General features: G+C 42.1%; 1 protein-coding gene across 2 annotated transcripts in view; it reads left to right on the top strand.

The window, feature by feature from the left end:
- The window catches only part of TRIM71 (tripartite motif containing 71), a 96,945-nt gene that overhangs the window by 43,234 nt on the left and 26,096 nt on the right, over nucleotides 1-27,615 (top strand). For both annotated transcript variants that reach the window (XM_039527241.1, XM_039527240.1), the window contains one exon: nucleotides 25,764-25,931. In XM_039527241.1, coding sequence (XP_039383175.1) covers nucleotides 25,764-25,931 — 168 coding nt within the window. The remainder of the gene's footprint in view (nucleotides 1-25,763; nucleotides 25,932-27,615) is intronic.

Raw genomic sequence — 27,615 nt, 5'->3', positions numbered from 1 at the left:
ACCCAGAAATATCTTCCATCGTAAGTCAATTTGGGCTGATGATTGACTTTATTGCTATTTCCAGATGCAGCTAAGTGTGGTCTCTTCTTGTGCCAGGATATGGAACATGAGGTGGTGAATGGCCCTCCAAAGCTGGGCCATGTCTCTGCTGTATGCCTTCCCACCTTTTCCACTGCACCCCAGGACCATACAAAAGATAAGAAAGTGATGACTTCTGGTCTGAAGAGGCTGTGGCCTTCAGGTCTGATTAACCTAGCATTGGACCCTCTTATGTTCTCCGTCTCTGAGGCGGTCTTCTATTGCAAAACCAATCCTCCATCCAGGACTAAACCGGTCCAAAAGGATAATTGGATGAAGTGATTATCCTCAGAGAGACGTCAAATAGAACTTATTCTACTATAGTGAACCATTGCCTTGAGCTCTTCTGGAAGGGCCTCAGTGCGGGTGTCTGAGTGCCCAAGAGAAAAGCTCAAGTTGCTGTAGTATAAGGTTTGTGTCCAAGCAAATGAAGCTTGTATACACCAACATAAATGTTTCCTTAGAGGAACAATCCTTATTCCATCTCCACAAGGCCATAGAACACCACCTCATTCTGCTGCTAGCAGTCCCACTTCAGGAAGTGCCCTTCTGTTACTTATTCATTAAAGTAGATCTCCCTACTCTCTCCAATCAGATGAGTTTTTAGAAGTTGGGAATTTCTTAGATGAGACACAGCATTTTACTTTTAATTCAGATAAGTAGCCCTTACACTGTCCTCACTTTGATTCCCAAAGAAAATTCAATAAATATCCAGCCTTCTGTTAAGCATCAAAAGTCCAGTGTTTGGGAGCACTGATAATTAATTCCAGGGCAGAGAAATCATGTCTCCTGTATTGGGATGTATTAGGTGGCTTCTGGGTCAATACATAAATTCACCAAGATTCTCCAGATTGTACTCGGGGTGGGGGTGGGGGTGGGGGGGAATTCTGCACCACTGTGCAAGCATAGAATTAATGCCCCCAGCAGATTTTACTATTTCCCCGCAGACTAATTGATTCACATGCAGTGGCCTTGAGCAGATGTGTCTGGTCTGGGCTTCGGGAACAGCCAGGGGGAGCTGTAAATCATTGCCTCGGGGAGCAGGGCTGTTTGTGCATGCAAGACTCTGTCCCTCTTGCCCATTATCATGGTGTGCCTGGGGATGGACAGGGCTGGTGCCTCCTACAATGCTGGGCTCCAGCTGCTAGCCCGAGGGGGTGGGGTGGGGAGGGATGGGACTTCCTCTTTCCCTGCACAGGCTGCTCACGGAGACTGGTCAGATCCACCCCAGGGAACCTCCCTGCAGCTGCAGGAAGGCTCTACATCCTACCCAACACCAGGGGCGGCTCTACAAAGTAGGCTGCCCCAAGCAGCGCGGAGCGCTGCGCCGCCCTTCCCCAGTCCCGCGGCGGGTCCCCTCTTCCCGCGGCTCCGGCATCCTGGGTAGGGCGGCATTTGGCTCCGGTGGAGCTCCTGCCGGCATGCCTGCGGCAGGTCCACCGGAGCCCGGGACGAGCGGACCTGCCGCAGTCATGCCTGCGGGAGCTCAACCGGAGCCGCGGGAAGACGGGACCCGCCGCAGTCATGCCTGCGGCAGGTCCGCTCGTCCCGGGCTCCGGTGGACCTGCCGCAGGCATGCCGGCGGGAGCTCCACCGGAGCCAAATGCCGCCCTCCCCAGGATGCCGCCCCAAGCGGGCGCTTGGCCCGCTGGTGCCTAGAGCCGCCCCTGCCCAACACCGTTCCCCGTCCCTATCACTCCCCAGCGGTATAGGGAGGGGTCAGTGTACATGGAGCTTCCCCACCACCACCCCACATCTGCCCAACTTTGTGCATCCCAATCCTGCTGAGCCCAGACCCCCCTGCCAAGCCCCACACACCTGGATCCCCACCCTGCTGAGCCCCACACACCTGCATCCCCACCCACTGAGCTCCAGTCAGCTGAACCCAGACCCCCACACTTCCCCATTGAGCCCCATCCCCCTGCATCTGGATCTGCACCCAGGCCACCATCTGCTGAGCTGCGACCACCTTCACCTGGACTCCTCTCAGAGGCCCATTTGCCCTGTACCCAGAATCCCCAATGAGCCCCTATGCATCCAAATCTCCCCCTCAACCTGGACCCCCCACTAAATTGCTCACACCCAGATTGCCTCACACAGAACCCTCTCACCCCATACCTGGATCCCCTCCCCACTAAGCCCCTCCCCACTTGGGTCCTATGGGGCTGACCCTGCCTGCCTGCCTACACCTGGATTTGGGGGAAGGACTGGGCATGCAAGCAAGACTCCTGGAGGGGCAGGGCCCTGGGGTGTTCCTGGGGCTGACCCGGTCCTTGCGCTGTGCCTTACTGCTGAGTCTCTGTCCTGGGAGGGTGGAGGAGAGGGGACTGCGGGGTGACCTGCACTCCCCATTGCTGTGCTAGAGCCTCCACTCCCATTGCCTTTCTAATCTATCGTCTGTAACGATTTCAGTTCTAGTTCAGTGACTGTACAGTGGCATGCTAAGTACTACTAAGGGTACGTCTATACTACGTGTTCGATGTATCAGGGATCGATTTATCGCGTCTCGTCTGGACGCGATAAATCGATCCGCTAATTAATGCCTGTACTCCACCTTGGCAGGAGGAGTAAGCGTAGTCGACGGGGGCGCCACGGCAGTTGACTCACCGCCGTGAGAACGGCCAGGTAAGTCGAACTAAGATGCTTCGACTTCAGCTACGCAAATAGCGTAGCTGAAGTTGCGTATCTTAGTTCGAAACACACGCACCCCCTCCAGCATAGACCAGCCCTTAGTCATGCTATTCACTAAAGCCCCAATCTGACAAAGCACTGGTTTCAATGTGGATACTCAGGTGCTGAACTTTATGCACATATTTAAGTGCTGTGCCAGATCATGGCCTAACTTCACTCCTACGGATATGCTTCCCTTAGGTTAGGTGACCATATTTTGAAAACCAAATCCGGGGAGAGACAGGGTGGGAGCACAGCAAAGTTGCCAACACTGGATCATGTAAGTTGTTGAGCATAGTGAGGAAATTTTTTTTTAGCAGTTACTATTTTAACAGTTGCACATATACACTAAATACAAAACAAATATGCATATAATCACCCACAGATGTTACATCACACTAAAGATATGCCTTCAGACACTGGTTACAAATAATACGCACTATTCAGGAAAAAGAATACTTCATCCCATCTGCCACATACTGTGATCGTTGTAGTTGTGTCATTGCATTCATGTGGTTTCCCTGTCACAAACTCATTTAACAGAGTTTCATCATCAAACAGTGTATCCTCATTAATTGTCACATTCGGGCATTTCTTCTGCAGTAACTTGACTACTGTTCAAATCTCTGATCTTAAAGGACATTTATTTAAAAGCAGACGCTTCAAATCGCCAGTATGCTTTCCCCATGCACATATGTATTCTATGGATGTATCGAAGAAAGATTTTGATACATTAAGATAGCACTGATGTGTCACGACCCCCACTCCTTCTAGGTCTCTAAGTTAGTTTTCTGACTAAAACAGGCACAAAGTATTCATACCTTGCAACCAACTTCTTTTTGAGATTAAGATATCGGCTAACCCTACAGCATAGCAATCATCTCCCTCAATCGATTTGATTGTGTCATGAAGAAGTGTCATGTTTGCATGGATAAAAAGCAAGCCAGAGTTTGGTACATGGTTCTTCAAATATTTTGTGAAGAACTGCTGGGCACTTTTCCTCTGACAAGAAAAATGACTTCAATGACTCAAAGTTGAAGGATTCTCCCTAAAGCAGGTAAATCTGGCATTACGGTATCCTAGTATATTCCAATATTCTTGTCCCATGTACTCTGAAAAACTTTTCTGTCTTTCCACACAAACAGTGAAATATTAAAATATCAAAAAATCATAATTAGAATCCTCTCAATGTCTAATAGGATTGTATCCTTTGCAGTTCGGGCATAGTTGTGCACGACGTGAGCAGGGAATCCAAGGCCAATTACTTCCCTTTTTAAACTTGTCTTTGGTGTGCAAATTTTCTCTTCCATGTCTGCATAGGCTGCCAAAGTTTGTGTTCGTATTATCTGCTGAGAATGCTGAAACCTTATTTTCAATTCCTTATTGATAACAGAATTTATTGTTCTGATGTGTCTCCTTCAAGTTTGGTAAAATCCACAGTTTAATTTGCACACGTACACTGCTGTCATAAGCCTTGAAATAGTGAAGCAAGATAGGAAGCAACTTTACATGTCTGTGAATCGATGCATCAGCAGTATCTTTCCAGTCATCAATTTGTTCATCATTTGTCCATGGAGCAAAAACATTTACAAGAGTTGCTTCACACTTTGTCCACATACATGAGAATTTTGGGTTGCTGAATTTTATTTAAATTAGAAGTAAAGTCCATTGACCTGTGAACTGTGATTTTTGTCTAACGGTATGATATGTGTATATTTCTTCTTGCAAAGCAAGGTCATACTCTGTTGGGTCAACCTTGCAAACAAAAAACAAACCAGAACTTGAACTACCATGTGCTATACAAGCAACTTTATGGTTAGTGGTACCTTCGTGTTCTTTTGTAGATGTCCTCCCTCCACTCAAAAGGGAATATACTAACTGGCATATTGAACATAATACAGATGTTTCTTTTCTGGTTCGTTGTAAATATGGAAAATCTTTTTGAAGCTGGTTGTTAAAGCAATATTTACGCTTCTTTGGCAATGCCATATTCACTTTGCACTCAAAGACTGCTTCAGTGTCTCTGGTGCAGCCCGTAGCTCTGTCAAGCAGCAGTATTATAAAACTTGGCTGCAGTGAAACTGCCCACTACCTAGAACCAGGTGGGTGGTAGTGGAACTGACAGCCATCCAGCACAAAAACAAAAAGTGGAACCAACTACAACAACTGCACAACCCACAGAGCACCACATCTGGGAGAAACCGTGACACGAGGACCCACCACATGGATGCCACATGAGAGCCCAACATCATCACTTTATCAAGACTACCCCTAACCAGAGGTAAATTATCTGTACTCCCCAGATTTCTGCCCAACCTCAGAACCTGATACCATGTGAACATTTGGAAAACTAAAAGAATTTTCGCCAACTCTGCCTCAAAGAATTCTTTCACAGCAATGAGGACATTACCTACAATTACCACGTCCCTACGACAGTCATTATGCACACTTGGAGTTGCAGTTAGCAAGAGATGTTAAGAGTAACAAGAAGGGTTTCGTCAGGTATGTTAGCAACAAGAAGAAAGTCAAAGAAAGTGTGGGTCTCTTACTGAATGAGGGAGGCAACCTAGTGACAGAGGATGTGGAAAAAACTAATGTACTCTTCTCCCCCCCCCCCCCCCCCGCAAAAAAGCTTTTTTGGGCCTTTTGTCTTCACGAACAAGGTCAGCTCCCAAACTACTGCACTGGGCAGCACAGGATGGGGAGAGGTGACCAGCCCTCTGTGGAGAAAGAATTGGTTCGGGACTGTTTAGAAAAGCTGGATGCGCACAAGTCCATGGGGCCGGATGCGCTGCATCTGAGGGCACTAAAGAAGTTAGTGGATGTGATTGCAGAGCCATTGGCTGTTATCTTTGAAAACTCCTGGCGATCGGAGGAGGTCACGGATGACTGGAAAAAGGCTAATGTAGTACCTATCTTTTAAAAAGGGAAGGAGGAGGATTCGGGGAACCACAGGCCAGTCAGCCTCACCTCAGTCCCTGGAAAAATCATGGAGCAGGTTCTCAAGGAATCAATTTTGATGCACTTAGAGGAGAGGAAATTGATCAAGAACAGTCAGCATGGATTCACCAAGGGCAAGTCATGCCTGACTAACCTAATTGCCTTCTATGAGGAGATAACTGGCTCTGTGGATGAGGGGAAAGCAGTGGATGTATTATTCCTTGACTTTAGCGAAGTATTTAGCACAGTATTCTTGCCAGCAAGTTAAAGACGTATGGGCTAGATGAATGGACTACAAGGTGGATAGAAAGCAGGCTAGATCATCAGGCTCAACGGACTGTGATCAATGGCTCCATGTCTAGTTGGCAGCCGGTATCAAGCAGAGTGGCCCAAGGGTCAGTCCTGGGGCCGGTTTTGTTCAATATCTTCATTAATGATCTGGAGGATAGCGTGGACTGCACCCTCAGCAAGTTTGCAGATGACACTAAACTGGTGGGAGTGGTAGATACACTAGAGGGTAGGGATAGGATACAGAGGGGCCTAGACAAATTAAAGGATTGGGTCAAAAGAAATCTGATGAGGTTCAACAAGGACAAGTGCAGAGTCCTGCCCTTAGGACGGAAGAATCCCATGCACTGCTACAGACTAGGGACCGAGTGGCTAGGCAGCAGTTCTGCAGAAAAGGACCAAGGGGTTATGGTGAATGGGAAGCTGGATCTGAGTTAACAGTGTGCCCTTGTTGTCAAGAAGGCTAACGGCATTTTGGGCTGTATAAGTAGGGGCATTGCCAGCAGATCGAGGGATGTGATCATTTCCCCCTCTATTCGACATTGGTGAGGCCTCATCTGGAGTACTGTGTCCAGTTTTGGGCCCCACACTACAAGAAGGATGTGGAAAAATTGGAAAGGGTCCAGTGGAGGGCAACAAAAATGATTAGGGGGCTGGAGCACATGACTTATGAGGAGAGGCTGAAGGAACTGGGATTGTTTAGCCTGCAGAAGAGAAGAATGAGGGGGGATTTGATAGCTGCTTTCAACTACCTGAAAAGGGGTTCCAAAGAGGATGGATCTAGACTGTTCTCTGTCATACCAGATGACAGAACAAGGAGTAATGGTCTCAAGTTGCAATGGGGGAGGTTTAGGTTGGATATTAGGAAAAACTTTTTCACTAGGAGGGTGGTGAAGCACTGGAATGAGTTACCTAGGGAGGCGGTGGAATCTCCTTCCTTAGAGGTTTTTAAGGTTAGGCTTGATGAAATCTGGCTGGGATGATTGAGTTGGGGATTGGTCCTGCTTTGAGCAGGGGGGTGGACTAGATGACCTCCTGAGGTCCCTTCCAACCCTGATATTCTATGATTCTATGAAAGTCAAAAGAAAAAAGAATCATCTGACTGGACGCTCCACAGTGGACAAAGCCACACACTTGATTATTCCTTTGCTTAAGGATTTCACAGATAATATTTCTCCTGAACAAACATTACGTCCATCACAGTTTCTCCTCCACTGAGAAGACCGCTGTACAGTCTCTGAAACCCAATCACCAGATAGTGATCAAACTAGCAGACAAAGGACTGCCAACGTAGTTCTCAACCTTGATGACTACTACATCAATGAGGCCAACCAACAACTCTCTGACTCCACCTACTATAAAGAACTCGAATACCCCATAGCATAGTTCACACAGAAATTTAAGGATATCAGATCTTCCCCAGACAACTCCAAGAGAAACTCTACCACCTCATCCTCAATGAACTCACCTCAGGGACCTTCTGCACACTTCCCAAGATGCATGAACAAGGGAATCTAGGTAGACCCATCAAATCTGTCCAGGGCACTCTTACTGAAGGAATATCAGCACTCATAGAAACCATCCTCAAACCACTGACCACACAAAGGGCCAGTTTCCTTCAGGACACAGCGGATTTCTTCCTGAAACTCCACAACATTAACATCCTGCCTCTGAGCGCCATCCTTGTCATCTCCCTATAAGACAAAATCCCTCATGATGATGGCATCACTGCCTGCCTGAAATATCTACAAGACAATGAACACCCTCAGATATCCACCCCAGACATGCTGCCCAACTCATCCATTTCATCCTTGCTTATAACAGTTTTACATTCCTCAACACATGCTTTGTCAGTACCATGGGAACAGCCATAGGTACTGGGATTGGGTCCCCAATACGCCAACTCTTCATGGGCTACCTTGAGGAAGAATTTCTGGACAATTGCACTATGAAACCAATGATATACTGAGATACCTCAATGATATTTTCATTCTCGGACAGGTGATGTAAACTCCGTCATAGGTTTCCACCACACCTTCAACCACCACCACCCATCCAGGAAACACTCTCTAGTATACTCCCACACCAGCATCAACTTCCTGGTCACTGCAATCAACCTCAACAAGGAAACCCTGCAGACAGTGATGTTCAGGAAATGCATGGATCACCTCCCTTACCTCCACAGATGCAGTAACCATGCCAGATGCCCCAAGAAATGTTATCTACAGCCGAATACACAGATACCACAGAATATGCTCTGAGAAGAAAGTCTGGGATATGCATTATAACACACTTAAAACAGCCTTCAGTACACAAGGACACTACACCAGAGAAGTAGACTGCATCATGGAACGAGCCACTCAAATACCCTTAAAGAACCTGCTTCAATACAGGAGTTAAAAAAAATAAATCTCACTGCCCACACTAGAACCTGTACAGGGCCTCATTAAACAATGACAACCTGTACTCAATAGATCTTGAAAGAAATCTTTTCGAGACTCCTCTTCCGGCCTTCAAACAACTCCCCAACTCATCATCTGAAGCAGTCTCCTTGCAGACCAGAACCCACCAACTCAAAGCATCATCAGAACCTACCAAAACAACAGATGCAAAACCTGCAGACGTATCTCCACTGCTACAATGATCAATGCTCTTCACAACGCACCTTTCAAGATCCATGGGTCCCCCCCGCCTCTCTCTCTCTCTTTTATATTTTATATTTATATGTTTACAACATATGGTGTACCTCATCCAGTGCACTAAATGCCCCAATAACAACTATGCGTGTGAAACCAGACAATCATTATGCTCTCAAATGGATGTTCACCTAAAAAATAAGACAAGAACACCATATAACCTGTGGGGAACACTTTTCACAAAATGATCACTCCATATCTGATCTCTCAAGATATGCCTTAGACAGCCACAGTTGGCTGATTGCAGGAGACTTGAGCTCGAGCTAAGGGGCTGTTTAATTGGACTGCAGTCCGAGCCCAAATGTCTCCATTGCCCGAGCCCTGTGAGCCTGAGTCACCTGGCACAGGCCAGGCACGAATTTTTACTTGCAGTGTTGACATACCTTCAGTCTTTATCCTGAATGAAATCTGCACAACACCTTCAGAAGAGCTTGGGAGCTTAGTCATAACTTTGCTAGACACTAAAAATCATGATTTTAATAAAGGCACTGGATTTGGGGCTTATTACATCAGCCTGAAACCCACTAACTCTCCTTTTGTCCTATGACTTTTTGTCCTATGTTAAGGAGACATTTCACCTTGAATGGTCTCTTAGAATACGTTAACTATGCTAAATAATCTATTCCAGCTTGTATTTAGCTGTGGCACTCTGAGGACTTGTCTACACTTAAAATGCGGCAGCAGTGCTGCTGTAGTGCATCAGCATAGACACTACCTACACCGACCGACAAGAGTGCCATTGGTGTAGGTAATCCACTTCACCAAGAGGCAGTAGCTAGATCAACAGAAGAATTCTTCCAGCCACCTAGTTCTGGTCTACACCAGGGGTTAGGTTGGTATAGTTAAGTCTCTCAGGGGTGTGGATTTTTCACACTGCTAAGAGACATAACTACTTTGAAATAAATTCCTAGCGTAGACTAGGCTTGAATACCTTTTCCAGACCTGAAGAAGTCTCAGTGTAGCTCAAAAGCATTTCTCTTCCACCAACAGAAGTTGGTCCAATAAAAGATATTACCTCATCTACCCTGTCTCTAATATCCTGGGACTGACACAACTACAACACCTGAACAACCATGTCAATGCTGATGGTTGACAGAACTGTGAATAACAGCAAAGACAGGCATTGTCGCTATTCCCAGGAGAGGGGACCCAAAACAATAGAAGCTAGGAGAAGGGTAGAATAATAAACTACCCTTCCTTTTCTTGACTTCAGTGTCTCCCAAATACACCGCTACCTCGATATAATGCCACCCGATATAACATGAATTTGGATATAATGCGGTAAAACAGTGCTCCGGGGGGGCAGGGCTGAGCACTCCGGTGGATCAAAGCAAGTTAAATATAATACGGTTTCACCTATAATGTGGTAAGATTTTTTTGGCTCCGAAGGACAGCATTATATTGAAGTAGAGGTGTATATGAAAAATTGCCTGTACAGAAGGACTAGATACAATGTGCTGGTTTTCCACTTAATTTCTTGCACTTGCATTAGAATTAGGTGATACTTGTAACAATAGTAGGTTTAAAAAAAACCAGAAGAGACTGTTAACTGTCATTTTTATACTCTTTTTGAAAGATTAAGAAAAATCCCCACCACAAAAAATTGACTGCACATGAAATCTAAAAAAGCATAGTTACTAAATTTACATTCTGCCCTGTGTTTCAACTATGCTGGAAAAAAGACAATCCCACAAGAGTGGTGACTTATTTTTACATGTAACTTACCCCATGAATATAAAGATAGTAACACACCTTAATATGAGGCACATGAAAGATTGGTGCCTATGTGTTCGAATGGAAAGGTTATAGTTTAATTTGTGCCTTTAAGGCTTTTCCTTCCCCCGCCCCCACACTCTGCCAGATTGTCCATACTGCCATCAGAAAATTGCTTGGGCCACTTCTTACAAAATCAAAGGTCATCTCTATGCCTTGGTGGCAGCTGGGAAACTAATGATTTAATGCTGCTTTGACCTTTTGGCTTTCTAGTTCATTTGAATCTGACCCAATGTTTTAATTTTCCAAAACTGCTGGGCATTTGGCTTTTGTCTGTTTCCAGATGTAACTTGCATTTTGACTTTGTAACAGATGTAATTTTGCGTTTCTGAATTGAGGGCAAAACAACAAAATCCTCTTAGTTAAAAAAAGGAGAGGAGCAATACAGAACTTTGACTCATTTTTGTAGCTACAGATTGCATCTTTCCAGTGAGACTATAGATGATTCTACCACCTAACTGTAATTCCTGGTATATGATGGTAGGATTTGAACACCTGCCCTGCATTAAAATCCAGACTCAACAATGCATCTTAATGATATCTCTTTAAAGTGCCATTTCTTTTACGTCTGTTTAAAAACAAAACATAACTGAATGTAAAAACCTACCTTCCGTTCTCTTGTTTTTAAATAAAAGTTTTTACTACTTCTGTGTTTAAACTTGTGGATGAAAGATTCTCTTGTTGGGTGTAAAGGGTATTTCTGCACAACGTTTTAAAACCCAGGGTAGCAATTCTCAGAGCCCAGGGCTACAGGCTGGAGCCTGCCCTATGGATGGAACATGGACTCTGAAGCCTGGGAAGGGCGGTTGGGTTTCAGAGCCTGAGTCTGAATGTCTACACAGGTGGTTTTAGGTCTATAGCATGAGTCCTGTGAGCCAGAATCTGTAGCCGTGGGCTCTGAGACTCACTACTGCAGGTTTTAAAATGCAGTGTAGACATACCCAAAGAGAGGTGATCTCTTCGTGGAGAGTGCAATCTTGTGATTCTGTGGAGGGTAAAGGAAGTGTGAGGTGGCAGAAAACTGTCTCTGAGAACTTGCAGGGTGAGCCGGCAGTTCATGTTGTAAACATTTTTCTATTGCTATGTTTAGTAAAGGACCAGAGTTATGCATAATGGTTTTTCCTTTTAGGATTAGAATGGTATACACTCTGCATATTCTAAATGTGAGGTGAAAGTTGCATCAAGTTGATCCCTAATGATCATAAAATCTATAATTTGAGCCGGCTATTAAAGGGGTGATAATGGAAGAGGGAAAGCAGCCTAACATGACCAGCCTTTATACTTGCTGTGAAAAGACCACTTAGGGGTTAGATAGACAACCCGTCTCCCCGAGCGCTATATTCACGTGAAATCTTTTTCTTGTTTTCTTAGTAACACAACTAAGTAAATTTGCCAGAATAAATTGGCAGACTGTGCTTGGTCAAGGGACCCAGGTTACATGGCTCCTTGAAGACCCACAGTGTGACTCTGAAAGCTGGGTTCAAACTTGATCCTTTAAATAAGCATAGGACGCTAATCTTGCAGAACAGATGGGCTTCTAAAATTTTTATTGGTCTTTTTTATGGCCTGTGGCTATATCACCTCAAGCTGTGATCTTGTTAAGTCTTAAGTGAATCAGGATTGGGTCTGATTATTACTGGGAAAGGGGAGTTTCAGAAAACGATGTTGCTGATTCTGTAGCTATTCTTTCTGACGAAATAATAACAAACTAGTGCCCTAGTATGGTTTTAGAGAGCAGTGAGCCACAGGAGCCTGAGGGTGGGGTTGTTTTTTTTTTGGTTTGCATTGGTTACTTTTTAAGTGAGATGTGGTTACTTTAAAACTCAAAATCTTCTTCCTCCCCTTCGTCACCTATTTTTTTTTCTTTAAAGGTATTGAATTTGGCTAGAATGCCTGCCTTGGTAAACTGTTGGTAGGATTTAGATGAGCTTAATGTAGTTTGGATTTAATAGCTTTCCTTACCTCAACTGTGTACTGTTTTTGCACTGTAGAGTGAGGCAAAATGATGCTGGTGTTTAAATATATACGATTGTAATACTCAGTTTTTAAACCTTTTTGTTGTTTTTTTAAAACAACAAATCTTAATTAAAAACTAGGTGGCTAAAGGGACTGCAGGAGAAGAACTGTCAAGATGTGGGGAAGAGGATAGCTGCTGTTTGCAAATCCTATTCAGAGACTCTTATGCCAGATGCAAGAATGGTTTGAAGAGGGTTTGAGACAAGGCAGGTTGCACACTTAAAGGGCCTTCAATGAGGGGACTTGACTCAGTAGCTTAATTCTACCATGCTGGGGAGCCTGGTTTATATGTCAGGTTTCAGAGTAGCAGCCGTGTTAGTCTGTATCCGCAAAAATAACAGGAGTACTTGTGGCACCTTAAAGACTAACAAATTTATATGTGTGGTTTATATGTGTGGCTATCCCCTGTCCACACCACAAAAACCGTTTGTTTTTCCTTTTCCTTTGCATGTAAATTGCTAACAAAGCATTTTATATTTACACATTTAAGCCCATAAAGCTTACAGCTAGTGTTCTCATTAATGTACACAAACTGTGTCCATTCACAGTAAAATACACTTAAAGATAAAGTAGTAAATGCAAATATGTGCAGGGTGGGAGAAATAGTGTTGCTGTGGAAGCATTTAGCATTTCCTGATAACCTCTCCCTCTGGGGTGTGGAAGTTAAATAGATAATATTAACATTGCACTAATAGTATTATTTTTAATTAAAATATTGTTAGGATTGGGCTTCTGGGCCACCTTATATCATATGCAAATACAGATGTTTGCTAAAAATGTTAATACTTTTGAATACTATAACAATAGAACCACTTTAAACAAGTTAACGCTTCATTGTTGACTGCTTACAGTAACAGATTGACATTAAACTCACATTTGCATTTTCTTTGTACTAATCAGAGGCCATGATAAAACTCCTAAATGTAAATGATTCCAGTTAAGTTGACTACTGCATCTTCCCCTTTTCTAAACAAATAAAACAAACTAACTCCGGGCTCCCTCAGATTAGTCTCCAACTGTTTCTAGGGTGGAATTGTTCTACAACCTTATCTGTGCCTCTGAAGAAGATACTTGTTGATGACAAGGGTGTCAGCAGTGGGTGTGCTTGAACTGTGCTGAACACACATCTGATGCAGGAATTACGGAGTGAAATTCTCTAGCCTGGCTAGATATAATTGTCCTTCTAGCCTTTAACAGCGATGACTAAATTGTCCTTGTCTACTGTTGCAGATGAGCTCAGCACCATTTTAGCTGCACTTATTGCTGATCCTGTTGTAAGCAAAAGGTATTTTGTACACTAGACAAGGCTTAAGATCAACAAAAAATCTATAGTAAGGTCTGGGGTGGTATAAAGGCCATTTGGGGGTGGGGGGAGGGAAACACTTTTTAAATCAAGGGAGCCAAAGAAGATCTTCCCGAATCATGCATTATTGCTGTTTCTAAAAACATTGTTCAGCAGGGATTTTTTTTCCTTGCTGATTCAAAATACATGTAGGAATTCCATTCCCCCCCATAGCCAACTTCTTGATTGGTGTATGTGTGGGATATATTTTAGGAACACTTTTTAAAAAGTAGTTGAATGGGTTTTTCAATTTACTGCCTATGAATGACAGAGGGAAGGCACTACAGCTATCTGTAGAATGACTAGTTTCAACATGCACTAAATTTTTATGGTGGTATATTGAGGGGGGTGGGGGAAAATCTGTAGTCCATCCCCCCCTCCCCACCCCAGTCCAAAACCAAAACTGCCTTCACAATAGCATTATGAACAAAGTGCCAAAATCCAGGCACAGCAGTATTGCTAGCTTATTCTCCTTGACAGGGAATGCTTGCAATAAATGTCTAACTTAAAAAGTTTGAGGAGGGAGGAGATGTGTAAGATTACATGACTGTACTAGAGGAAAGTAGCAAAACTGTAACTCACTCAAAGAAATATTTTTGTTCTGAGAAACTTTGACCTCACCTTGTTTAAATCTAACTGCCTACTATTTGGTCAAGGGAGGGTAAATTATTGCTGCTAGTGTATATTTTACAGTTCCTCTTATCAGAATATCTCCAAAGTACTTGTAAATCTTAAAACTCCCCCTGTGGAGTAGATGTGTTAATTTGTATAGATTCAGGCCAGAAAAGTCTACCTAGATGATCAGAATACAAACCATAGAATGAGGAGTCCTTGTGGCACGTTAGAGACTAACAAATTTATTTGGGCATAAGCTTTCGTGGGCTAGAACCCACTACATCAGATGCATGAAGTGAAAAATACAGGAGTAGATATAAATACATGAAAGGATGGGGGTTGCTTTACCAAATGTGAGGTCAGTCTAACGAGATAAATCAATTAACACCAGGATATCAAGGGAGGAAAAATAACTTTTGAAGTGGTAAGAGAGTGGCCCGTTACAGACAGTTGACAAGAAGGTGTGAGTAACAGTAGGGAGAAATTAGTATTGAGGAAATTAAGATTAGGTTTTGTAATGACCCAACCACTCCCAGTCTTTATGGTATCCATAATTTGCAAACTTCAAAAGTTATTTTTCCTCCTTTAGTATCCTGGTGTTAATTGATTTATCTCGTTAGACTGACCTCACACTTGGTAAAGCAACCCCCATCCTTTCATGTATTTATACCTGCTCTTGTATTTTTCACTTTATGCATCTGATGTAGTGGGTTCTAGCCCACGAAAGTTTATGCCCAAATAAATTTGTTAGTCTCTAAGGTGCCACAAGGCCTTCTTGTTTTTGCTGATACAGACTAACAGGGCTACCACTCTGAAACCTGAAACCATAGAATTTCACTTGGTAATACCTGAATTTTACAAATTTGGAAGCAGTCACAACAAAAGGATAAAGTGACTTGTTTGGTTTTGGCATTTCTGAAACTGACACCTCCAGACTCCCAGCCTTTGATTTTTATTATCTATAGTTGGATTGTTCAGGAAATTGAGCTCTTCAGCATGTACCAATTCATCTTTAATATTTGTCTTTTTTAGAAGCTATTAGTGGTTTTTCCACCAAAGACCTTTTGATCCAGTATTTATAGTCAAACAATGCCAATATTTATTCAGTATAATTGCTACATGGTGATGGGGATGAAGATGTTTGAATAAACAATTGGTGATTTCTGTGATTAGATCTTTTTATTCTTAGATCTGTTTTTCCTTTGATTTACAGTACCTTCTTGGCAATAACCGTATGTTGTGCCATAAAATGATAGATGGACAAGAATTCACTCATTTAGTCATACACAGGGGATTAAAGAATAAACTGCAGTAATGCTTGTTGTATGATTATTGAAATGCCCTTCTGGCTGCTGAGACAGCGACGTCTACCAAAACAAACATTAAGTATAAGAGCTTGCTTAGAGGGACTTGAGCACAGTTGTTCATCACCAGAAAATGCTTTTGTGAATCATCCTTCATACAACACACAAGTATAATCCTCCTAAAAATGAAGAGTAACAAGCATATTAATCAGAATAGATAAGCGTGGTCTTGGGTCTCTTTTACAAACACTTGTTCTCAAAGGAGAATATCTTAATTTCTCTTCCGGGAATAAGATGCTCTGTGATAAGTTAAAACCCAATATTTATTTTACATGGATGGTATGATTCAGCATTGATCTAAGCAAGCAATTGTGATGCAGTACCTTTATACTGTATGACTGTATGCTTTTGTATTAACTGCTGCTTTTTTCTGGTGCACATGAAGTCATCACAGAGATTTTGTTTGAGGATATAATTGCTTTGTTTAAGTGATACCCAAACTATACCATTGAAGCCTGTTGAGTACAGACCTGGCCTGAGAGATCTAAAGATCTCAATTTGTTAGCTTATCAAAAAAGAGTGAGAGGTGATTTGATAACCATGTAGAAGTATTTTCATGGGGAGGAAATACCTGGGTACTAACATGCTCTTTAATCTAGCAAAGAAAGACAACCAACTGCTGGAAGCCGGACACAGATTTTTAACAATATAGGTGACTAACCACTGGAACAAACTACCAAAAGAAGTGGTGGACTCTCCATCTTTTGATCTTTAAATGAAGACTAGACGTTTTTCTGAAAGATCTTCGTTAGCCAAACACTGGCTGTTGGACACAATACAAGAGTAATTAGATGAAATTCTATGGCTTCTGATAGACAGAAGTTCAGACTAGGAATCTGATCACCCCTTCTGTCCTTAAACTCTATGGATCTTTAAATGGAGACTAAAAGAGCATTATTTTGCTCTCAAGTTGCTGAGCAGCACTAAATCATTAGCTGGTGTCCCTCCTGATGCTTAACTTCTCTGCATGTTGGCGTGTCTGGTTTAAGAGTTTTAGCATTTCCTAAGATGCTGCCAGTATTCTTGGACAAAGATTAACCCTAATTTTGGAGTGAATGCTCTATAGATCTGGTATTCAATTTTAAAAGCAGACTTGAGCTCAGCAGTTATTGAGGAACAGCTCACCTTGGGTGCAAGACAAAGACTGTTTTTTAAATTTTCAGGTGTCCTGCCATGGATTTCATGATATAGTTTTCTGTGGAGTTGTTCTGTATTCACACTAAGGAATTCCAAGGTTCTTAGTTTTTGGTTTGTGATGTATGGTTCTTATAATGATGGTATAGAAAATACTGTCTTAACATGAGAGTTTTATTGTCAAACTAAATATTTACATTTCAAAACATTCAGACATACAAGCTAATAGACAGGTGACTAATAAAATTATGTACTTGAACATAGAGCTCTGGATATGTGTGTTTTAACAGCTTTAAATTCTGCTAAACTGTATTTAAAGAAGATTGGAATGTAGCTTACAATTGGACACTTCCTTCTATAATGCCAATAAGGTAAACTAATCACCCACCAACAAGCTCAGCACCTTCTCATATTATACATGCATATAATTTATTTAAAAAATATAGTTTGAAGGTTGCTCCATTGAAAAAGTTAAGGACCTACAAAACCAGCTTTACCACTTTTTTATGACTTAACAGTGTCACTAACTGCCAAATATACCACAAGTGTAAACTTTGAGGGCCATGTTCTCTCTCTAACCTTCCCCGGGTGTATAGAATCATCATAGCGAGGGCCAGAATGGACTTCACCAGACCATCAAGTCTGGCCCCTGTGCAGAGACAGGACCAAGTAAACCTAGACCATCCCTGACAAATGTTTGTCCAACTGGTTTTTAAAACCTCCCATGATGGAGATTCCACAGCTTCCCTTTGTAAGCCTGTTCCAGAAGCTAAGTTAAAGTTTTTTTCCTAAATCTCCTTTGCTGCAGATTAAGCCCATTACTTCTCATCCTACCTTCAGTGGTTGTGGAGAACAATTGATTATCATCCTCTTTGTAACAGCCCTTCCTTACCATATTTAAAGACTGATATCAGGTTCCCTCTGTCATCTTTTCTCAAGACCAAACATGCCCAGTTTTTTAACCTCTCCTCATAGGCCAGGTTTTCTAAACTTTTTTCATAATTTTTGTTGCTCTCCTCGGGACGCTCCAGTTTGTCCACATCTTTCCTAAAGTGTGGCACCCAGAACTGGATGCAGTACTCCAGCTAAGGCCTCACCTATGCTGAGTAGAATTAATAATTACCTCCTAAGTCTTGCATACAACATTGTTGTTAGTACACTTTAAAGTTATATTTAGCCTGTTTTGCAGCTTCATGTTGTTGTTGACTCATATTCAATTTGTGATCCACTGCACCCCCCAGATCCTTTTCAGCAGTACTACTGCCTAACCAATTATTTCCCATTTTGTAGTTGTACATTTGATTTTCGCCCCCTTCCTAAGTGTAGTACTTTGCACTTGTGTTTATTGAATGCCATCTTATTAATTTCACACTAATTCTCTAATTTGCAAAAGTCGTTTTGAATTCTAACTCTGTCCTCCAAAGTGCTTGCAACTCTTTTCAGCTTGGTGTCATTTGCAAATTTTAGAAGCGTACTTCCCAGTCCATTATTCAAGTCATTAATGAAAATATTGAATAGTACCAGACCCAAGACTGGCCCTGGAAGGAACCCACTGATACCTGTCCTCCCAGTTTGACAGTGAACCATTGATAACATTTTGAGTAAAATGTCATAGCTCTATTGACTGCAGTTGAGCTATGACTATTCACGCACATTTGAGTATTGGAACCCAAATATTCATTTTTCACATAGTTTGATTTTTATTTTATATATATGCTGCTTTTTTTTCTCCCCCCCCCCCCCCACCCCCCCCAAAAGGAAGGGAGGATGGAAAAATATGCTTCTGAAGTCACACAGCCAAAAGGACTTTTCTCAAACTCTTCTAAAACATTGTTCTTAAACAGAAACCAAACACATTTTTAATTGGAAAATGTGTTTAAAATGTTTGTAGCATTTTAAAACTTCCATAGTCTGACAACCTTAACTACTGCACTTGCTACCAAGCAAGCAACAGCAGTAATAGATACAGTAGTCAATACAGCTAAAAGAAGTGAAATGCTTTTTGCTCTGTGAACTTCCAGAGTTCTGGGCTGAATGGAATAGGTATGCTTTTTGCCTTTTTAAATTGATATTGGACTCCGTTAAAGTATTGTTGAGCTTGTTTCAAAAGTGTAAAACCTGAGGTGCTTCATTCCCCCCCCCCCCATGCTGCTATTTTTCACCATATATTTTGTATCTGTTCCTAGGGCAGAATGAGAAATAATGTGTAAACATTACAGTAAACTTTAGAGCCCTAATGTCTGGCTTTCTTTAACTTCCAAATATTTTTGTCCCCATCAGTAGGTTCTTAATGTTGTAGTTTTAAAAACTATTCTTGTCTGTCACATTCAGTGTCAATATTGTTTGTGCATATGATGCTGGGATAGCATAAGAACTTGAAGAAATCTATTTGTTCCCTCTTAGAGATATAGCTACATGCAAACACATTTTAAAAAATACACATTTTTTACAGAGAGACAAATCCAAAGTTTTCAGTGTGAGCTGTGGGGTGAAAAGGCACCCATTGGCTTCACCAAGAGGACACTTTTAACTTGTGTTTAAAGAGATGGCTCCTCAACTGCTGTTTTCACTGAATTTTCCTCGTGGCTACTACATTCCAGTGCTTTTGTCTGTGCCTGGTATTTCGGAAATTTTGGTGAGGGGAGGTAGGTGGGTGGGGCATTCTGGAAGCTGGTCAACAGTAAGAAGGGGAGAGCTGGTGTGGGAATTGTAGAGTCGGGTCAGAGTTTAACTTTAGTAGCCATTCATCAGATGCTGATTGATTGCTGTGGAATCCCAGGGGACATTTAACAACATCTCCACCCATCCCCCCATCCCCTTTGAAAACAGAGGGACCAAAAAATGGGGAGGACGACACCCAGGAATCTGCTGTTGTAAAATGTTTTTACAGTGCACTGTACAGCCTTTCCTGAAGCAATCATGTTTATTGTCTTGCTGTCGTATTTCTTGAGCTCCTGTGGCTGTAAAAGATGAATAGCCCTCTGATAGGGTTCACTGACTCTGTTTAATTTGAAGTAGGCTGCCTTTATTGTTTTGTGTGTTAAAATTGTATGCCACCAATTTAAGGAAATATTTTCTATTTGGAAATAATCAACCCATGGTTAACTTCTTTTGAATAAATCACCGTTAACCATCTTTAAAATCATTCCCATCAACACCTTCCTGCCTTTCTCCTTCTCAGGATGATGTATTTTTTTTGAGGGAGCCTCTTAAAATATTAATTGTGATAATCTTGAATTCTCAAAGTGATAACATTTGTTACTCTTCCTTTTTACATATTTCATGTCTATCTTTCCAGTAGTCTTACAGTTAACTGATTAAAATTGCCCAGAGTTTAACAAAGTGGAGAATGGTATATTTAAAAATAAAAAATAAAATCTCTTATTCCTTAACTATCTTTAGAGAAGAACAGCCTAGTAATAATTACAAGACCAAAAGTAAATCCAGTAAATGTTGTTCATGTGATCCCTAATTAATTTTTTTTTAATTTAATCTCCTATTTTCCTTTTCTACACTGCCTGCCCCACACAAGATGGCTGTTTATTTCTGAGGCTATATTCACATAATATTTGTTCTTAAATTGGGGAACTGCGGATGAATGGGCAGCAGTTAATAACGCTATCATGGCTTAGAGGTCATTCCAAAATCCTATCCGTTAAATTACAATGTGGCAATCTGCCCCTGCCCTTTCATTATCTGTGTATCTTCAAGTGGGACAAAAAATGAAGTCTCAAGGGAAAAAAACAATCGTATGCTTCCCGCCCTTACGGTTTTTAAAAACAAGAAAATAACAATTTAAGTGGAAGGCACCCCCAAATATACACCAAGAAAGATAACTTTTTGCAAGGTAGCTATATATGTTTGGTTTTAGGGGATGCGGTTGAGAACTTGAAATCTTTTGAAACTTGTCTGAGGCAAACGTAAAACCTAATTCTGTTTTTAAAAATTAGATTAAATAAATACATTTTGTCATGATAGAATGCTCTTCTGTAATGGAAGATTAACTTTTTATCCTTCTACAGACTGTTTTTATTAATCCAAGATTAGTCATAGTTTTTTTAAATATATATGATGTCCAATAATCATGAGCCAAACCCTTCCGATTTCAGTCTGGTACTCCAGAAATGGGAATTGGGGGTGGGGGGGCAGCAGATTAGGAGGGTCTTTTATATGTGGTTCTCTACAAATTTAGTACATATAAGGGTTCTGTTTCAAGCAGACAAATATGTATCTTTCTACTGCAAGAAAAAACTGGCATCTCTAACTGTTTTGGTGCAAGATCTGTGTTTGTTTAGATCTTAATCCTTCCCAATTAGAATCAATACAAAACTTTATTCTGAGCTACAGATATCACAGTCCATTAGATTTATTGGTCTCAGGTGGCCCTGTTTGGTGGTGGGGGAAGCAAAATAAACACCACCAAAAAACAAGCGAGGGACAGGAAACTCGGCTGCTGGCCCTGAACCTTGGGGTTGGGTTCAGAGAAGGAGACTGTGAATAATAAATGATGGTAGTCAGTTTTCTTACTCACTAATTCATTGTGGAGTTGGCTGTCGGTGGGCATGATGCTATGCTTCTGCCCACAGAGCCCTGCTGACACAACTCCCTTCCGTCACCCAGATCTGAATTTCTTACAGTTACGGTAACGAAGGGGACAGTCTGGCCCTCTGATTCTTTGCGGGTACATTGGGATGTATACAGACTCTAACACTCAGATAAATAAAGAAACCAGTGCAGCTAAATTGCCTGTAATATGTTGCATTATGTTGTATGAAGGTATAAGTATTAAAACTGAAGTTGGCTCCAAAAGAGTAATGTACTTTTTGCCTTTTCCAACTTGTGCTTAGAGCAGGGGTTCTCAAACTTCATTGCACCACGACCCCCTTGTGACAACAGAAATTACTTCATGACCCCAGGAGGGGGTCTGAGCCTGAGCTCACCCAAGCCTCACCGCCTGGGGAGGGGGGGAACAAAGCCCAGGCATGGGGGCCAAGCTGAAGCTCAAGGCTTCAACCCCAGACCAGGGGGCCTGCAATCTGAGTCCTGCTGCCAAGGGCTGAAGCAAGTTGAAGCCAGCCCTGGCGACCCCATTCAAAGGGGGTCACGACCCACTTTGGGATCCTGACTCACAATTTGAGAACTGCTGGTTTAGAAGATTCTAACAGGTCATCTTGAAGTTGACTACACTCCTATCCTCCCCCAGCTGCCTTCACTGTCTAGTCATCTTCATTGCAGAGTGAACATATGTTGTTCTCAGGGGGGATATAGATATAATTTTTTTTTTAAAAGCTGAACTTTATTAAAGGGTGGTGGAGCTGGAGTAAGCATGGTCATAGTAAGTGGTGGTCCCCCGCTGATTCTCTTTCTCCGTACCGGGTCAGACCAAAGGTCCATCTAGCCCAGTATCTGTCTACCGACAGTGGCCAATACCAGGTGCCCCAGAGGGAGTGAACCTAACAGGTAATGATCAAGTGATCTCTCTCCTGCCATCCATCTCCATTCTCTGAAGAACAGAGGCTAGGGACACCATTCCTTACCCATCCTGGCTAATAGCCGTTTATGGACTTAACCACCATGAATTTAGCCAGTTCTCTTTTAAACACTGTTGTAGTCCTAGCCTTCACAACCTCCTCAGGTAAGGAGTTCCACAAGTTGACTGTGCGCTGCGTGAAGAAGAACTTCCTTTTATTTGTTTTAAACCTGCTGCCCATTAATTTCATTTGGTGACCCCTAGTTCTTGTATTATGGGAATAAGTAAATAACTTTTCCTTATCCACTTTCTCAACATCACTCATGATTTTATATACCTCTATCATATCCCCCCTTAGTCTCCTCTTTTCCAAGCTGAAGAGCCTCTTTAATCTTTCCTCATATGGGACCCTCTCCAAACCCCTAATCATTTTAGTTGCCCTTTTCTGAACCTTTTCTAGTGCTAGAATATCTTTTTTGAGGTGAGGAGACCACATCTGTACACAGTAATTAAATCTAGAGTGCAAAGCCTCTTGATACATCACCTTAGAACAGTGGTCCCCAAACTTTCTACCTCACGTACTGCACCCCACCCCATCCATGCTCCCTCACTCCCTCCAAGCCGGGGCCAGAAGTGGGGTCACAGCTCTGGAGTGGGGGAGGAGGAGGACATGGACGGGGTAAGGGCCTGAGGCTGGGGGTGGGAGCAGAGCTGAGGCTGGGGCCCCACGCATGGGGCCGGCATGTGGGGCCTCGGCCCAGGCCAGGAGTGGGGCTGGGTGGCGCTTCCTGCCTGGCCCAGGCCCCTGCCGCAGCCCCTGGAATGTTCTTCCTTGCCCCTTAGTGGGGCGTGCCCCACAGATTGGGGACCTTTGCCCTAGAAAATTGCCAACAGCTTGTTCACTCGAATGAGAAGGTTGGGTATTCAATTCTGCCTTAAGACTTTACCATGTTCCCTATGTAATCTGCATATCTGAAATAAAATTGTCAGCTTTGTTAGTTGGTTTCATTAAAAATGTGATTATTTTCTTTGCATCCATATTCTGTCAGGAGAGGGAGGGCGGGAGTGGGTTGATTGAGCAACTGCTTGATTAGTTTCTCTATCTGTGGCCTGAATGACTCCTACATTAGGCATTGTATTCTGGGCAGCAGCAGCATCTGGATCTGTGTGACAGGACAGTTCCCTGGCCTTTGCCCTAGCTTTGCTTCTGGCATTAGCTGTTTGAGAGAGCTAATGACAGGTTTAACTTCCTGCTGGACTCTTGCTCATATGATCGCCATTTTCTTTTCCGCTGTCGTCCTTGATAGTGAGATACATAATCCATGTTGCATGTTTTTAAATAATATCAGATTCATTTGACTTGATACCTTGCATGGCTTTTCATCCTTTTTTTTTTCCCCCTAGTTTAAAAGTTGGATGGCCCAGCAGTATTTAATGTATGTTCTTTGAAAGCTTACATTGAAAATACACCGCTGCAAGAGAGAACTATAATATAGTAAACTGACTTATCACATTATGCACAAAAGGAATTTTCTAGTACAGGAAGATGCACAGTTCCAAATTTAATATTTAGAACTTAAAGCTGCTTGATATTTTTCAAAATGTTCAAAATATTTAGAATGTTTGAGGTATCAGTCTTGTTCAGATGCTAATAAGGATGCTTTAATTTCTCTAGCAGAACAGTCTGTGTCCAGAAATGTAACTAATTTTTTAAAGGCTTCAGAGTAGCAGCCATATTAGTCTGTATCCGCAAAAAGAACAGGAGTACTTGTGGCACCTTATAGAGACTAACAAATTTATTTGAGCATAAGCTTTCGTGGGCTATGCATCCGATGACGTGGGCTGTAGCCCACAAAAGCTTATGCTCAAATAAATTTGTTAGTCTCTAAGGTGCCACAAGTACTCCTGTTCATTTTTTAAAAAGGTTTTGTTGAAAACCTCCTTCAAAATCTTACCCAGAGATAAAGATTAACTACACACACACAACCTTGTTTGCTGCTACAGATATGTTCCTACATAATATTAAATGTGTCCACACGAGGTGGAGGAATGAGCATAATAAGCCAGGCAAACAGGATCAATAAATGGAGTAAATTTTAGGAAAAGGAAATCAGGATGGTAGTCTCCTTCCCCCGAGCCACCGCCTCCAAAAATAAATAAATAAATCAAGTTGGTACTGAGAGAATGTTGGTTGCCATTAGATTTGGTTGCCTTGCCTCCCACCCCACCACCGCTCCATGGTCAGATGAACATTACCTGGTTCTTGTTTCTGTTTTGCTCTTGGTCATTCCTGTGGAGTAGATTTTTCATCATGCGATGGAAAACCTGACTTATGGTATAAGACTTTACTTGCATTATACAGTGGATTTGGCTTTTTGACAGCGTTTTGGATTTTCTAGGACTTTTTATGATCTACTACGTCAAGAATGCTTTGTGTAGGTATAAGTTAGAGTTTTAGATTTCACTCTGAACTTTCTTGTTCTGAGGTTGTTTGGTGGTTTTTACACTCCTCCACAGATCTGTTTTTTTTTTTTAAAGCTCAACTGATTTAACTTCTAACAAAACACAAATCTGTATAGGATGCTACATCTGTGTACCACTTCCCTCTGTTGGGTGGAATGCAAACATGCAAGCAGTTACTGCTAGTGAATAAATACATTATATGGCGTACAGAGTTTCACTCTGAAGTGAATGTAGGTTTGGGATTTGGTTTAGTTTTATTAACCAACATGGTTCCATTTGTCTTAAAAATGCGGATAGGCTAATCTTTAAATTCTGTAACTAATTTACAGTGTATAGTTTCTTCCTGCTAATTCCAGCTCCTTCCCTGAAGTTCCACTGACAGTGAGAGTGCTGGCTGGCACAGGAGAATTGCCACAGTTCTTGGCTTTGACACCACCTTTGATGATGATGGCAAGCTTTTGCATCCAGTTTGCCTTGTATGTTCTGTCTTGCAGACAAACTGAAAGATTAGAGAGAGGATTGTCCTTGGTTTTTTTTGCTTGATGTGCCCAGTGCAACAATAGTACAGTAAATTTAAATGGCTCAGTAACTTTATGCAATGTTTGTATATTCAAGAAAAGTTATCCGAAACATGCAATAGGTGACATACCCAAATGGGTGAGTGTTGGCAGATGGTTTCCGTTCTTGAGAGAAGGGTGGGATGGACATCCTGGTATTGTATTGCAAAGAAAACAATAACACTTCTAGTTTATTTTTGTCCACGTATGAGTGGCTGCTTACAAGAGGGATCGCTTTTCCTCTATAGAAGCTGTTGTGAACACTTCATAATATCTCCTCTTATGGTTAAGATATGTATTTTCTTCTGTGGGTGGCTTAGTGTGTCATACAATTTTTTTTTCTGTGTCCTTTTCCAGGTGCTGCATTTCTACTGTGACACTTGTTCTGTCCCTATCTGCCGGGAATGCACCATGGGACGACATGTGGGTCATAGCTTTATCTACCTCCAAGATGCCCTCCAGGATTCCAGAACCCTCACCATTCAACTGCTAGCAGATGCTCAGCAAGGACGCCAGGCTATTCAGGTAAGTCGCTCAAGTGGTTAAGAGAATCTTCCCTTTTGTCTACCACCAGCTGTGCCTGCTGCTACAATGTCCCCTGTGTGTGAAGGGCAAAAAGCCTCTCCTTTCAGTATCCCCTATCCTCTACCCCACCCTCTCCCTTGTTGCACTAGGTGATGTCTTTTCATTATTCAGGAAGGAACTTCCTTGTCAGCAGCAAATCAAAGGAAATGCCAACACTATTCGCATGCATCTTTGTTGCATCATCCTTTCATAAATAGGGACATCATGCTGTTTCCACATGAGACTGTGCACAATTTGACATGTAACTTGTTCTAGGCTCAAAGTTCTAATCTTGTAAAGCTATCTTGGTTTGGAGGTGTAACATGCCTCATTGCTGCTGTATAACTGCCAACAACTATCTCCAGCTTTTCAGAACAGGGACTGTCTCTTAGTGTATGGCTCTGACCAGTGCCTAGCACAATGGGTCCCCAAGTATGGTTGGGAGTTTTGGGCAGTGCCACGTGACAAGTAGTAAGCATCAGCTAGCAGAATTCCACTCTGTGTGGGTGAGTGGGGATCTATTACAAATATAACCATCTCAGAATAGGAACACGGACGAATTTAAGCAGAGTGTGGGTGAAGGCATTTCTGCATTCAAGGATCATTTTGTATGAAAGGTGTTACAGAATTAAATAGTGCCACTTCTATGGTAGAATGCAGCAGCTGTTCAACAGCGCACAACAAGTCTAAATACAGGACAAGGATAGAAGAAAATTACCATACCCCTTCAAACTACAGGAAGAATTTTGGTAGGCAGAAATGAATTTGACCAGATACACAGGTAAGGACCCAATTCAGCCATCCTTACTCTCCCTGAGTAGTACCTGACTCTGCAGGTAATCCTGCTGATGTCAGTAGAACTTCTTGCCAAGTGAAGTACTGGTCAGCGTGAGACGCATGACAGAATCAGTCCCTAAACTACTATCTTCTCCAAAGTTGTAATAAGTAACACACCACTTATACAGCACTGCCCACTTTCAAAGCACTTCAAATATTAATCTTCATAACACCCTTGTAGGCAGTTTAGCCAAACTCAAACATTTAAAAGTCATAAATCAGACCTTAAACCAGATCTTGAAAATGAGATTTAAACCATCCTCCCTAACTCCCCGAAAATTGAGTGCTTTTGATTTGCCTTCTGTTTTGTTTTAACCTTTTAGAGTATATTCAGTTCATGTTTTCCTCTGGAACTCTGAAGGCTAGAATTTTTTTTTCTTTTAAATGAAAGCCAACACTTGCATGTAATCATTTGTCTTCTGTAGCTAGGACTTTAGGTACCACACCAAATATTGCAAAACTCTCAATAAAATCAAGAGATTCAGCAATTCTTGGTAGTTGTATTTTGTTTGCCCCCATCTTACAGATGGTGATACCGAGGTTCTGAGGATAAGTTGCATTTTCAAAGATGGTCTCAATCTGAGTGCTTAATTTTAGACATCTAGAATGTGATTATCAGAGGTGCTGAAAACCTACAGTGTGTAAGTGAGACTTCAGTTGGAACTGTTGGTGCTCAGGACCCTCTGAAAATCAGTTCCTGGATTTTTGCCATTGGGCATCTGAAATCCTCAAAGCACAAACTTTTATGAATGCCATGAATTAGTATCAGAGCTGGGATTATCATTTTATATTCTACTTCTGAGCCTCT

The sequence above is a fragment of the Mauremys reevesii genome, linkage group 2, assembly GCF_016161935.1.
Source record: "Mauremys reevesii isolate NIE-2019 linkage group 2, ASM1616193v1, whole genome shotgun sequence".
Classification (NCBI taxonomy): domain Eukaryota; kingdom Metazoa; phylum Chordata; order Testudines; family Geoemydidae; genus Mauremys; species Mauremys reevesii.
The sequence above is the reverse complement of the archived record's forward strand: the minus strand, read 5'-3'. Positions and strand labels throughout refer to the sequence as shown.